The sequence below is a fragment of the Phaenicophaeus curvirostris genome, chromosome 9, assembly GCF_032191515.1.
Source record: "Phaenicophaeus curvirostris isolate KB17595 chromosome 9, BPBGC_Pcur_1.0, whole genome shotgun sequence".
Taxonomy (NCBI): domain Eukaryota; kingdom Metazoa; phylum Chordata; class Aves; order Cuculiformes; family Cuculidae; genus Phaenicophaeus; species Phaenicophaeus curvirostris.
Window position 1 is genome coordinate 20,065,140 of NC_091400.1, and position 14,031 is coordinate 20,079,170.

Here is a 14,031-nt window from a genome sequence, read left to right on the forward strand (position 1 = left end):
ATCTAGGCTATTTCTCTGCTTCTTACTGCCACAGGGAGGTACTGCAGAGCCCGGCTCACACAGTCCTGTAGGACAGCGTGTCCACGGCAGCCACGATGACGTGGGCTCAGCTACGTATCTTTGGACTCCTGCATTCTGCCACAGCCCATCGTGGAGCAGCCCTGCAACTCAGCATAGGCCACGCAGTTGTACCTCCTCATTCCACACGCTCACTGAGCCTTTGTCCCTGCTGTCCTCCCACCAGAGCACAAGCACTCACACAGACTGGCATGTCCTTATCAGAAGAAGTGTCCATGTTCCCCTCATACCCAGAGCTGCATTCCTAACCACACCACACAGCCCTGAATCATGCAGCCACAGCATGAACAGACTTAAATCGGCAAAGCTTGTGCCTCATCTGATCTTTCCCGGACAGACAGACTCCAAAGAGCGATTTATTCAGTATCTTACTCACCAATCTTTCACTTCATTGGGGCACTACACAGAGTTTGCCATCACCTAGTTTACAAACCTGTGAGTCCTCTCATCATATTCTAGAACAATATAGCTTCTCCACAGGCTCTTCCTCAAGCTAGAGCTAAAATAGGATGTGCTTCCAGCGGATGAATACAATGCTTGGACCACCAACAAACTGGAAGAATATCTGTACCCAGTCACAAGAGGGAACTTAACTGGGATAAGTGGAAATTCACACTGAGAAAGTACTCTAAAGCACATCAGTTATTTCTAATGTATCCCCTAAGTTGCAGCAGACAAACAGAGGCTGCCTGGATGCTCCTGGGAAACCTCCCTAAGGAAGCCAGTCTCATTTCATGTTCGTACAGCTTTCCAACAAGTTGCAGAAACAAGAAAAGGGGGAGAAAATTAATTAAGAGATGAGCACAGGGTTTGATATGAAAGGAGAGTCAGCAAAGTTATTCTACGATTCTACGCCATACAGCAAACAACCACTCTCTGGTGCTAGAGGCACAAGAGACAGTGACACAGGAGGAAACAGAACCCTCTGCACATCAAAATTTAATTAGAGTACAGTCTGTATTTAAAACAGCGCTGGGCTATTAACGTGGCATGAGGTGCTTTAGAAATCCCCAAAAGCACATTACAACTGGCTGGTATAACGACAGGGGGAGAAGAGCTAGCGAGGCAGCAGGAAAAGCGGGAGAGAGGTCTATGTTAAGATCAGAGCATGACAGCACTACTGCAACCCAGACAGGGTGGATAATACCACTGTGGGGCACCAGCAGTACATGCCACATCATTAAACTTATGAAGTCAAAGTACAGAAAAGGAAATGACTAAAACCAGCTCAGTCTCCCAACTGCTTCTAAGAGCTGCATCAGAGACCTCTACACCACCTTCCCATGGGCACCAGGTGGGGTGAGCAAAAACCTTTCTTTTTGTAACATGACCTTTACTTCGCAAAGTAAATAAAAAACGTTCAGTTAGAGTTCTCCTTTCCTTCCATAGCACAGCTACCTCTCCAAGCACTGCTAAGCAGTGCAGAGCCGTCCTAGGGAATGCAAACAGTTGTTAAAGGCAGACTGCCTCTGGTAAGGTCCCTCACTGGTGTCTGGGAGGATTTCCCTATGTCTGAGTGACAAAAATTCTCCCAAGCACTACGGACATTTTCCTCTTGAACCCTGGGATGAAAGTTTGTTCATTCTATTTTCTGTATTTGTGTGAAATTCCAGTCTTCATCTCAGAAGAGAACAGATTCTCTACAACAACACTGAAGGGAGACTCTTGTTAACGTAACAACCAAGTGGAGTCAGCAGGCGATAGCAGACAACCTGCAGAGCCACTGTCCCCTCAGCACAGCATCACAGCTGGGAACGGACAGGGTAAATCACTCCGAGCACGTACAGAAATACAGACACAGACTGGGAGAAGCTGTAGGGAGGGGACTGATCACAGGCCAGGGCCCATGCCCAGTTCTGGACACTTAATGTGGAGCTCTTTTTACAACAGCTGCCTTCTATGTGCAGTGTTCCTCAGTCTGGTACTGATGGTACCAGCATGTGAAAGCATCTGCTTGCTGCATCTCACATTCCCATAGACGGTACAGTTGGTTTAGGACTTCAGGTAGGGGAAAAAAAGTGTTGAGCTCAAGGCAGATCAGTGAGAGGCAGCCTGAACCAGCAGCTCAGAGGACCCACTTCTGCACCTGCTTTAGCCCTTTTGCATGATGCTGAGCAAACACTTTCATCTTTGCCAATCCATCTTCCCTCTTGCCCTCTGTCAACTTCGCTATTTAAATTGTAAGCTAAGAGGCAGGGATCTTCTGCTCAGGCATCTCGACAGCGCTAAGCACACTGGACCCTTGATCTCAGTTGGAGTTTCCATGCGTTACAACAGTGCAGTGAAAAAAAGTGAATGCATCAAAGGTGGACAGAATGTGCTACTGGCTGTCAACACTTGAGCAGATTCGAAGCGCATCCCAAGAGTATTGATAAAACAGACCAGCATAAACTGTGCAGTTCAGCTAAACCTGTGTTCTCTTTGGGCAGCTTCACTATAGCCATCTTTAACCAGGCTGGCTTTGAGACCATAAAAAGTCCAAATGCAGAAAGTAGAGCATAAACTCTTGTTGGTCACTGCATGGATGGCACCTGATCACTGCAGATTTCCAGCCCCTTGTAGATTTCCTAAGGATTCTCCATTGGCTCCCCTCGCTGCTGTGCCTTCTCTGCCTAAGGTACTTGTTCACTAGCTGCTCTCCCAGCAGCTGTGCCAGCTTACAGAGCACCTTGCCTTGCCACATCCCCTTCACTGGGCAAAGGGCAGGGAAACCTGGTACCCACGAGGCGTAAAACATACCCTTACTGCAATGTTCCTTACAAGCAGCAGAATAAATGGGGTTTGGGGCCTCCTTGCAGTTAGGTTAAGGTGAAGAGTGGGTTCTACATCACACCAAAAATCTGGATTCGGACTCTTTCAGCAGAGTTGCCCTTCCAGCTTTGACTGGGGACAAAATCAGTGTGCTTGCAGCAGAGAAATGGCAGGGAATCAACACAATTTGCAGAGCACTACAAGGGAATGCTGCTATAATCTACATCTCACAGCTCTCCCCACAAGCTGTTGTTTACACAGAATGGTAGGTGGGGCCTGAAACCCACTATAGTTTTGTATCCCCTAATCACAAGCCAAAGTGCTCAGGAAAAAAGGAAAAGAAGAGAAGAAGGAACTGACAAAGAGCTTGGAGAGGAACTGATTTATAATACTTACAATCATATACTTAACTAAAAATAGCACTGTGTGCACTAACGAATTCTGAAGACAGAGATGGGTCTGACAGGCCCTGCTAGAACTGAAAACACATGAGTCCTCACACCAGTAGGAGGTAAATTCCCTTGGGACAAAGGGAAGAGCACTGTGACAGTGCTGCCCAGAGACACAAACCCCATCAGCAGGGCTGTAACACTGACTATAGGGCATCCAGGGCTGACAGGGTCAGAGACAGGACAAAGTGCCCGGAACCTTCAGCTGAGTGCCTGCCCATGCCCGGACCTCAACCCCTCCCTCTCCCTGCAGAGATGCAAGGTCAGGTCACTGGCAGAAAGAAGAACAGGAAAGAAGATCTGACCTGAAACTACCTAAAGTAAACTTTCAAATGGCCTCTAACAACATTGCTAATAAATTTAGAATCTTAAGAAAAATACCTGGGGCCCACGGTGGTGGCCAGAAGATATGAGGTATGTTACATGGCTCTGCAACGCGTCCCCCAGCACCTGCCAGCCTCACCTGGCACTTGGAGCAGAAAAGTGTTCCTTGGGGATAAAACCTGGGCCCTCCTGGTTGCTACTCCACCAGTCTGGATCCAAATTCTTCCCGAAGCAGGGAGCACAGCACTACCAAAGGTTTGGTGAGCAGGGACAATTTAAGATTCAAGGCAGTTTAAATCATTCATTATTTAAGATAATGGAAAAGTTCTCAAGTGCCAAGCTGACGAAATATCTCCCAATTAGCAGAATTAGTACTTGAAAGAGAAGCAGCAGTGTGAGATGACAAACAGCAGTGCTTCAAATAGATCTTGGAAAGGAATTTGATGGAAAAGAGGGTCATACCCATGGAAATTCATCAAAATAACCCCAGTGTGGAGACACCTGTATCGGAATAAAGTATGTTTCTTGATTTAAAGCTTTCCCCTGCCTTCCAAAAAGGCGTGATGCAAGTACAATACATGCATCTCCAACTGCTCTAATGTGCTAGGCTTGCTTCAGCAAGGGATTAAAGCCAATGCCTACAGAAACAAAAATTATGGACTTCTCCTACCATCAGCTCAGCACCACTCCTATCACCACCTAGTACTTCTAGATCATTCCTCCCTCGTTCATGCTAAATTAGCAACTGCTCCCATTGGTATTTATCAACACATTTTCGTGGAGTTCTTGGGAACAAAGCAGGAGGAAGACTGAGGCCTCACTTAAACTTGCCTGCTATCATGGAATAGAAACTCCTACTGTATTTATAGTGAAATAATGCAAGATCCTAACAAAGATAACTCTGAATTCCAGCCAAAAGGATGGGAAAGATACCTTTAACAGAAAGTCATTAAGACATACTGGTCATGATTTTCTCAGTGGGCCATTCATTTCTGTGGAAGAAACACTCCTTGCCTTCTCATCTGCTGTGTGGATGCCCCCAGGACCACCCTCACAGAGCACAGTAATCCTGGGCCAGACAAAGCCAGTGAAGAAACAGAAATGAATTTTCTCTCAAATCGCCACAAGGAATTATTGTCCAAGGAGGTTTTAAGAAGAAAAATCCAACCACCAACCAAACCATAAGTTTCCATCTCTGCAGGGAACATGACAAACAGCCTAGCCACACGGCATGCGGTCAGCAGACTGCAGTTAAATCACAGCATGCAATGCTTGTTCTAAACCAACATCTGATGCAAAGTTATTGATATCGGAAGTGGGAGTGAAGGGATACCTCAAAGCTGAAAATCTGCCTGGTGTTCCAGTCACAGTATCTGTGCTACTGCAATGGACAGAAAAATCATCGCTTGCTGTAAGCAATGCAAGATGAGATGCTCTTAACCAGTCACTGCCCAAGCGGTTTGTCAGAACTATCCAGGATAAGAAAAACAGGGGGGCTACAATGACAAGTTTCCTGCATCAGGAGCAACATGCGATGAGCAGGCAATGACCGGCACAGAGAGCTGCCCAGCAGCCAGGTGGGCCAGGACTGCTCCCATAAGCAAATCCAAGTGGTAAAATGCTATGATTCCATGGGATGATTAGTGGGAAGCAGCCCTGAACAAGCAGACAGCAAGGGCAAGGCAAAGGACAGGAATGTAGCCCCAGGAACGCCCCAGATGCATTAAGGATGTACTACAAGAACGCACACCACTGCCTGCACGCATTCAAACTCAGCACTAGGGGGAAGCCAGCCAGACTTCTAACAGGCTGCATCCCTGAGCAAAAGGGTTACTCAGAACACTGGCTTTCGGAAGAAATATATCATCTGTTCCTGAGTTTTAAAGCTTATAGAAATGAGGACCCAGAAGTCCCACCTGAGGACAGATGCTATTTAGAGAAAACCAGGAGCTTAACCAACTCTTCTGAGGGCCCTCAGCACAGGTTGGGAGCGTGAGATGTCCCTCGTGGACACCACTCAGGTTGACACTGCAGAGCAGGGCTGCTCCAACACTTATGAGCAAGGAGATTGCATGGACTCTTGGCTGCAGGTCTCCAGTGTCATTGGGGAAGTAGAAAAGAGGTTCCCAGAGGGATCCCCATTCACCGCAGACAGCTAATGCTACGCTCTCTAAATCTACCTTCTACTTCACCACCAGTATTCAATTCTATCTACCAAGGACAACATACACTGCAAAGAGTTGAAGAATACTTCAAACCAGCTAGAACAGCAAATCCAGCTTCACTCTTTTCACAGAGGAAGGCACAACGTTCTCAGTGAACCAGACACCACAGGTTCACTGTGGAGCGGGAAGTCTCTAGGCTACAGGTCTTTTTTAATGACATGACCAGGATGCTGTGCCTTAAAACCTGTGCACACATCATCTTTGCACTTCATGAAGGTTTTGGGCCAAGCTGTAGCACTTCCTGAAATTCTGTTGGAAATCAAGAATCTTGAGAGCACAGACAGTTCTTTCTAGGTAGGTGACAAAACAGACGTAGATCTGTTGTTATCTGCTGCTTTTCAAGCTGCTTCTCCCCTGCCACGTTGGGATTTTGAAGCACCTACCTGCTGGTTCTCCGTTCACAACATTTGGCATCATCCATTCTTATTCCACTAGGATTTTACTGTACTGCTTTCCATCTCAACAGATGTGACAACTCAAACACTTGCTATGTTAGGATGCCCATGCATGTCTGCACAAGAGGCAGGCGTGTGCAAAGGCACAAAAGCTCACTTTTGCAGGCTCATTTCAAAGAGAAGTGTCTGAGGGCAAGAACAGCAGTTCCATGTAGTGTTTTGGTCAAAAAGACCCAAAGACTTGGTGTCATGAGAGCAGACAACGGCAGAATTGCCAGAGCAGTCCCCAAACCAAACAAGTCCTCTGGAAGCACCTCTTTTTTTCAAGCAGCCTGTTTGTACCATGACCCCTCTGGAAACAGAGCCCCGTTAGAATGGAAAAGGGCTAAAAGAGCAGGGGAGAACAAGGGTGCTGGTCCTGCAGCATGTGCATCAGCCTCCAGCACAGGGAGAAGGGAGGCTGTGCACAGTGCAGAGCCAGGAGATGAATTATTCCACCTAAGAGCTGTGGGAAGAGCTTTAGGCTTCAAATGGGAATGCAAGCAAATACACCAAGCCCTACTTTCCCACATGAAGGACAGTGATCCTTTGGAACAGTAAAACAACAGTCCTCTAACCTGTAACTGCCTCTGCTCCAGTACCAGGTGGTGAGAGGCAACTGCCTGCAACAACGCACAGTCTTGGGAAATGCCTGTTTGACCTCCAGAACCAAAGGATGACCACGCACATAGAGTGCAACTGCAGTGTGGAAAAACAATTCCCCTTAGAAAGAAACAGGAGCTTGCCTGGCTCTCAGGGATGCAGACCAAACTCTAACGTAAGACTCAGATCCATTCTGTCCAAATGTGAACATTCAGAGGCTCCTCCTTCCCCACCCCTCTTCTGAGCTCAACCTTCAGCATCTGTCCAAGGGGGCAGAAAAAGATTTCCATGGGGTCTGCTGGGTCCCAACAGGCACTGACCACCCCTCTCCGCACAATCCAGATACTCAGAAGCATTCTGCTCTGAATAGAACAGATGAGTCAGAGGCACGTGTCACACATGCGCAATTCCTTGGTCCTTCTAACCTTCAGCACTGACCAGATCTACATACTTCAGGGAAGGGGGAAAAAAAAACACCCTTGCAGCTACATCAGTACACGTAGTTAGTGGTGTGATGTATGAAGGGCAGGTAAGGAACACTAAGATCCCACCCAGGGCATCATGATAGACTGAATATATCCCAGTCACAAGATGCAGCTGTGGTTTTACCCAGGAAAGGGACGGGCACCAGAGAAAGTGGCTGCCTTCTGTTCAGGTGGTACAAGAGACAGTGAAATGGGAAAGCAAGAACTTACCTTCACTCCATCTGACTTCTTGTTCAGCAGGCTTTTGGCAGCTGTGGGGAGAAGCAGAAGTCAGTCAGATTTTTGATTCAAGGCTGTTCTTTCTCTGCCCAGTTCCCTCAAAACCACACAAGATCTCAGGACAACCAACCTGGCAATTCCTAACACTAGACCTGGAAAACAGGCCGAGTCACTAATCAAATCCGTTCTAATAGCAAGTCACCCATCTACTGGTCACCTCATTAGGCAAAAATGCTCCACTTCCACCATCCCAGGAAAACCAAGTCTGAAATGCAAGGTTAGAGCTCCTCTGTTTTAATCTTCCACTCCCACCCCATGACCCCAGCCAGAAGCACCAGCAGTAACAGGGGGAAATGCTTCAAAAATCTGCCAGACCTTTGCAAGAGGATAAAGCTTTGTCCTCAAGTGCAGCCATTTACCCAAAACACCTTGCTCATAATGGGGGCACTGATAATGCAGACTACTATCCACAGGGACTCTGGGGGAACATCTGGGGAGCTGAAATAAGAGACTGGAGGGAAACAAAAGGCAGTGTCTGACAACTACTCAAAAAAAGAGAATAAGAAAAGAGGGACTTGGCTGATTTTCTTCCCTGGAAGATAAAGATGCTCTGCTGTGCTCAATTTTAACACCTGGCACCAGCAATGGAAGCGAAAGCTTGGTGAGCATGGGCAGGGAACCCACCAGAAACGCCTGGCAGAAGGCACATGGGACTGCAACAGAGCAGCCCCATCTCTCAGAGCAAAGCAGTACATTGACAACAACGAGAGCCCATCTACAGCCCCAGCAGACACAATGCACACCTTCCGTACTCAGTAGTTCCAAAGCCTGGAAACAACATGCTAGAGACCAGGATACAGATAAGCCTCTCCAAGCAGCTGCTGGGGAGCACATGGCTCTGGGTACTTGACCCGGATTTTAGCGCCAGCACAGATGATGACCAGAGAAAAGGCTTACACAACTGTTGAAACACATGACTCCTAAAGACAAGCCAACGACCTCGTGCACAGATTGCTCAGCCTCTCTCTAGAAGCAGCACCAACAGGCAAAAATGTTTTTCCTATATCCAAGCAACCGCTAAAGTTTTATGTCAAAAGGATTTCCCATCCTGCTTTCCTTACCACACACCCCACAGACATGGACTAACCAGGTGGTACCAGCAGAGCTGCTGTGAGTGCCCACAGCGGCTCCTCACAGTAAAGAGGTAGCACCTGATATAAGATTATGACAGTCCCTGAACTGGTCTTCCTAATGCAAACAGAAAGCTAGGTCAGGACTTTGCCTTCAATTCCTGCTCTCAGAAACAACTCAAGACCACTCAAAGAACGCCACGCAGATGATTGCTGAGCATAACGTGTCAGAACACAATGCTCCAACGTGCACACATGAAGGTGGGCAGACAAACTGATCCAAGAAACTCATCTGCCCTGCAACGGTTCCTTTGCTAAGCGTACACACACTCCCCGAAGCACTGCAAGACTGAATCTTAACAGGCAAGTTCTTGCCACTTCCAAAGTACCATGAAGCTCAGCTTGATTCCACATGCAAGTGAGGAGGAGAACAAGGTGACATTGGCTTTAGAAAAGGTCCAGCGTTTACACCACACATATATCAAGGCATCTCACACAACTGCTGAAAACAAGAAACTGTTATGGCCTTACAACACTTCAGAAGGAGTATGGGGTTCTGCAATGTAACAAATATCACAAATGCGACATCCTTGAAGTGAAAAGAACACACCAGAGAAGGAAGGGAAAGAACACCACCATATGTCCTGGGAGTGACCCAGACACAGGCTGGGAAGCTATGCTTTTCATGCTTCCTGCAGTTTTTCCAGAATCTCACACTTTTCTCTGTGGGCAGATGACAGCCAAAATCACGTTGTAGCGTGTTACAGCAAATTCAGACAAGCCCCTCTGCATTGTCCCACACCACGTGGCGTTGCCCCGTGCAGCCTGCCTGCCAGTCCCCTTCTGGCTGGCGTCTCTGCCTGGCACACATCACTCTCCCTGCCAGCATCCCATAGAAACAAGGCTGTAACAAGATGGGCACTGGGCTCTCTTCCCAAGGAACAAGTGATAGAACAAGAGGAATTGGCCTCAAGTTGTGCCAGGGGAGGTTCAGACTGGATATTAGGAAATATTACTTCATTGAAAGGGTGGTGAAGCACTGGCAGAGGCTGCCCAGAGCAGCGGTGGAGTCTCCATCCATGGAAAGATGTAAACAAGTGTGAATGTGGCACTTCGGGACGTGATTTAGTGGTGAATTCAGCAGCGTGAGGTTAAGGGCTGGACTCTATGACCTCCAAGGTCTTTTCCAACTAAACAATTCTACACAGAGAAATCACTTAAAACAACCTTGATTTTTCATTAGATACAACCTCATCTTCTGCTTAAGACATGTGGCTCTCCCTGATCTCATATTTATTCAAAGCTCTCTGTAAAGATTTTGTTAACCTTGTCTCTCCTTATTCACCCTTTGAATCCACACCAGGTTAGTGTCTACAGGAGGCAGGTGATATAAATTTCTCGTCCCCAATGAATGGTATCTACACAACTACCACAAACCAGCAGAAACTTCAGGTGTGTTACTTGCACAGTTCTAACTTTGATTTAAGGAAAGAACCCAAATTCCCATCTGAGTATAAAAATACGTATGCACACACAAACCAGCAAAACATAACGCTGCAAGCAGCAGCTTACTCACAAAAGAGCAGGATTTTTTTGCTGTGTAATAAGTAAGATTTTTTTTTTTTAATGGGAAAAGAAGAGAGATGGCACTGCTACAGACTCTTCAAGCACACCGTTTGGCACAGGCTAAACCCACACTGTCAAATGAAGGAACTGCACACTACAAAATGCATGACAGAGGAGACAGTAATGACAGCAGGATTAAAGACGCCTTCTCCTATTTCATGCAGATCATACTATTGCACCTAATTAATTGATACCAGGGTCACATGAAGCTTCATGTTCCTCTTGGTTCAAAACACATGGGAAGAAACTTTTAGAGGATCTCATCCCCAGACAGCAAAAAGCTTCTCTCTTCATAAATCCAGCTCCATGTCTGCCAGGAACGGGACTTTTACAGGCTCACAGAACAGTGACACCCAATTAGAGAAAATAAACCCTTTGAGGTCGCTAGGGAAAGAAGCTCATACTATTGCAGCACATTCCGAGTGCAGCTAGATGGCCTGTCATGACAGGAAAAGTCTGAGCTCTACCCAGAGTTACCACAAGGACGTTCTCATTTTTCGCTTTCAGTTAGCAAGCACTTATTGCTCAGTTCTAGCAGAGTTTTGTATTTCAACTGCACAATTAAAGACCTCGGTAAACTAAAAAAAAATAACAAAAACTTTAAAAAGTCAAGCTCATATTATACACAGTCTGCAAGGATAACAGGAGTGGCTCATCTCCTCACATTCAAAACTCATCACAACCTTAGGAATAGCTACTGTCCTTAGAGGCTATAAATTTCCATCACTTCTTTCTGGGTAGTGTTTCACGGTTCCTTATCACCTGGGGGCACAGTTCACATTCAGGGCAGAGCTCGGTGGCACCGAGACCCCTGCCCTCACTATGAGCCACCTGGGACTCCCTTGTCTTCAGCTGCAAACTGAAGCCAATGCAGCAGCCCCAGCCCTTGGGACACAAGAACAAGCAGAATGAGCCCTTTCCTCCTCGATCCTGAATAAGTCTCACACCATCAAGGACAACCCTTCTCCCAGGCATTTCGTGCGCTCCAAATCTGGGCCACGGGAGATTTCCTTACCCAGGCACTTCTGCAGCTTCATTAGAAGTGACAACATTTGCAGACTAAAAACGGAGCTAAAACTGCTGTTTCAAAAAATAAAACCCCTGACTATTCCAGAACCATCAATGAAGTGAAATAACAACAAGCTGTGTGAAACGACCAGAAAGCATCCACACCAGCCGAAAGCCTGAGGAAACGTTCACTCCTGTACTGCCCTGTAGAAGCCACATCACTGTGCCACCGCTCCCCAGTTATTTCAGTCATTCCCAGAAAACAGTGCAGAATTGAAAAGTTCCGTAACAGCACAATCACAGGACAGGTGAATGGAGAAAAACTGTGTTGTCTCTTAAAGGCTGAAATATCAGAAATGCAGCAGAGAGGAATTGCTGTTGCCATGAGTAGCCTTGACATGTTGGCATAGGTTCTCCTGAACGCAACAACCAAAGGAAAATGGAGCTGAAGCTGTTGAGGGTTGGTCCTTAATCGTAGCTCAATTTCACCCTCTCTACGTATTATTTTTTTTTTTAAATCATCATACAGGAGGTTAAAAATGCTGCCTTGATTTTACAGAACAAGTACACAAATATGCACTCTCAGTATGGGTTGATCATCTCACAGAAGTTTCCATCCTGACTAGAAGTGCACTGTAACATCACCAAGAAAACAAGAATTGGTACCCACCATCAGTAAATGGCCAGATGAAATAGTACACTTCCATCACATTCATCATCACTTCTAAACCACCCAGCAGACACTTAGAAGCAACTGCAGTCTGCTGCAATAAAGCTCTGACTCATGCATTCAGTGATTGCCCTTTTTACGAGAGGAAAAAAATGGCATGGAGGGCCAGGAAAGCGAACAATCCCATAAAGCAAAAGCCCTTGCAAAGAGAGGCTTTCCACCCAAATGGGAATGAGCTCAGACAGGACTGCATCACCTCAATGTGCTGAGCCAAGACAGTCATCTTCCAGAAAGCACGGATTTGCATGCCGGGATTTGCATTTTCAGTAAGAGCCCTACGTAATGCAGCTGGGCAGGAGCCAGGCTACCGCTCATTAAGCTTAAAAGGATGAAAACCACACCTGAGATCCCAAGGAGGAAAACTCTAAAAGCTTCATGCTTCAGACCCATATCTGTGATGAGTCAAAGGAATACAATACCCAAAGAGCTCCTGTCCTCGTTCTCACCAATACTGTCACTTGCGCTGCGTCCCTACCTCAGGTCTAAAGGAATCACTGCTACATAGTTAAGGTTCTTGACTTGAGGTTCCAGACAGGAAAGCTCACAAAGGCCAGTGAGAATTTTCCCAAAACAAGCTGTTAACAAAATATCATGACTGGATTGTGGCAACTGGCTTTGTTCTGTACCAGACTAGAGCGTCACGCACTCCTCCCCAAACAAATCAACTCATATTTCACACTGGTCACCACAGAGACAAAGCAACCCCCATTACACCACGACAAACTGTGAGCATGTTTCCTCTCCCACTCCTCAATCCCAAAAGGGTTAAAATATCCCCAACTCATCCACACAAGACAAAACCGATTAAGGGACAGAAACAGTGAGAACCTACCTGAAAAATTCCGAGACACAAGCATCGTGGTGAGGATTGCGCCCTGTGGGGAAGAGAAAGACGGGGTAATGGATGGTGTCACTACTTAAGAGAGGGGCTGGGCTAACTTGTGGGGACCCCAGTGTATCAGGTGCCAAAGCAGAGGAACCCCAGTGGCACCCTGGAAGTCCTAGCGTATTCAGGATTCCCACACGTGGCTGTTGGAGCTGACGGGACCTCTCCAAGTCCTGCCTTTCTAGAGGCTGGGCAGGATGGCCTAGGACTTATATAAAGAGCACTAGGAGTTACGCTTAGACACCTGGCTGCTCCCTCACTTTCAGATAGCAGAGAGCTGTTCCACGCACAGGCAGAGGCTTTGTCCCACCTATGAGCAACCCATAAACTATTCCTGTGAGGCAGGGAGCAGTCAGAACGAAAAGCCCCAGGATTTCAGAATGAGTTGCTCTATTTCAACTCTCCTGCAGGAAGCAGGAGGGGTGATTGTGTAGCAGAAGAGGCATGGGAAACTCACGGCTGCGGAGAAAGAACCTACCCAGCTCCTGAGTACAGTTCAGTACTCTGGGCTGCAGGGCCATACAAGGTACTTCACTGGCCTTGGTAAGCTTATCATAAACAAATAGATTGCTGCTAGCAGGGCATTAACCTCAAATTTGGAGGATTAAAACCAAACAAGGCAAACTAACATACACTTACCTTTAGCTTCCTTCTTGCATTGAACTTCCTCAAGCATTCCACAGTCTCCTGTCTGTGCATCATTGAAGCGACAGTGGATCGTTGCTGAAAGACAGGAAGAGCAAAATATCAAAAACCAAAACCAAGTCGGGGTGTTCCCTGCACTTGAACACAACCATGACACAGCCAAAATTCTCAACACTGTATGGATGCAAACTGCTACAACTGGTTCAGAACTCAGGGACTTCCCAGTACACAGGAAGACAGGTTAAGTCAAGGTTGGTTGTTACAGGACTGTGCTCAGGAAACTCTGTGGCTGAGGTGCAGGTGGGAATTAATGTTCCCTGTCTTTCAACCACACCAGTGGATAAAGACAGTAAGAAGATCAAGTCAAAGAAACAAGCACAGGGGACTGAGTTGGAGGCACTACACAAAAGATCTGGGTTGCATTTGTTAGAGCTTCAA

General features: G+C 46.8%; 1 protein-coding gene across 17 annotated transcripts in view; it reads right to left on the bottom strand.

Annotated features, from left to right (window-relative positions):
• The window catches only part of CAMK2G (calcium/calmodulin dependent protein kinase II gamma), a 112,563-nt gene that overhangs the window by 20,484 nt on the left and 78,048 nt on the right, over positions 1-14,031 (bottom strand). For all 17 annotated transcript variants that reach the window (XM_069863685.1, XM_069863687.1, XM_069863684.1 and 14 more), the window contains exons 11-13: positions 13,588-13,671; positions 12,895-12,937; positions 7,560-7,600 (exon numbers count right to left, since the gene is read on the bottom strand). In XM_069863685.1, coding sequence (XP_069719786.1) covers positions 7,560-7,600; positions 12,895-12,937; positions 13,588-13,671 — 168 coding nt within the window. The remainder of the gene's footprint in view (positions 1-7,559; positions 7,601-12,894; positions 12,938-13,587; positions 13,672-14,031) is intronic.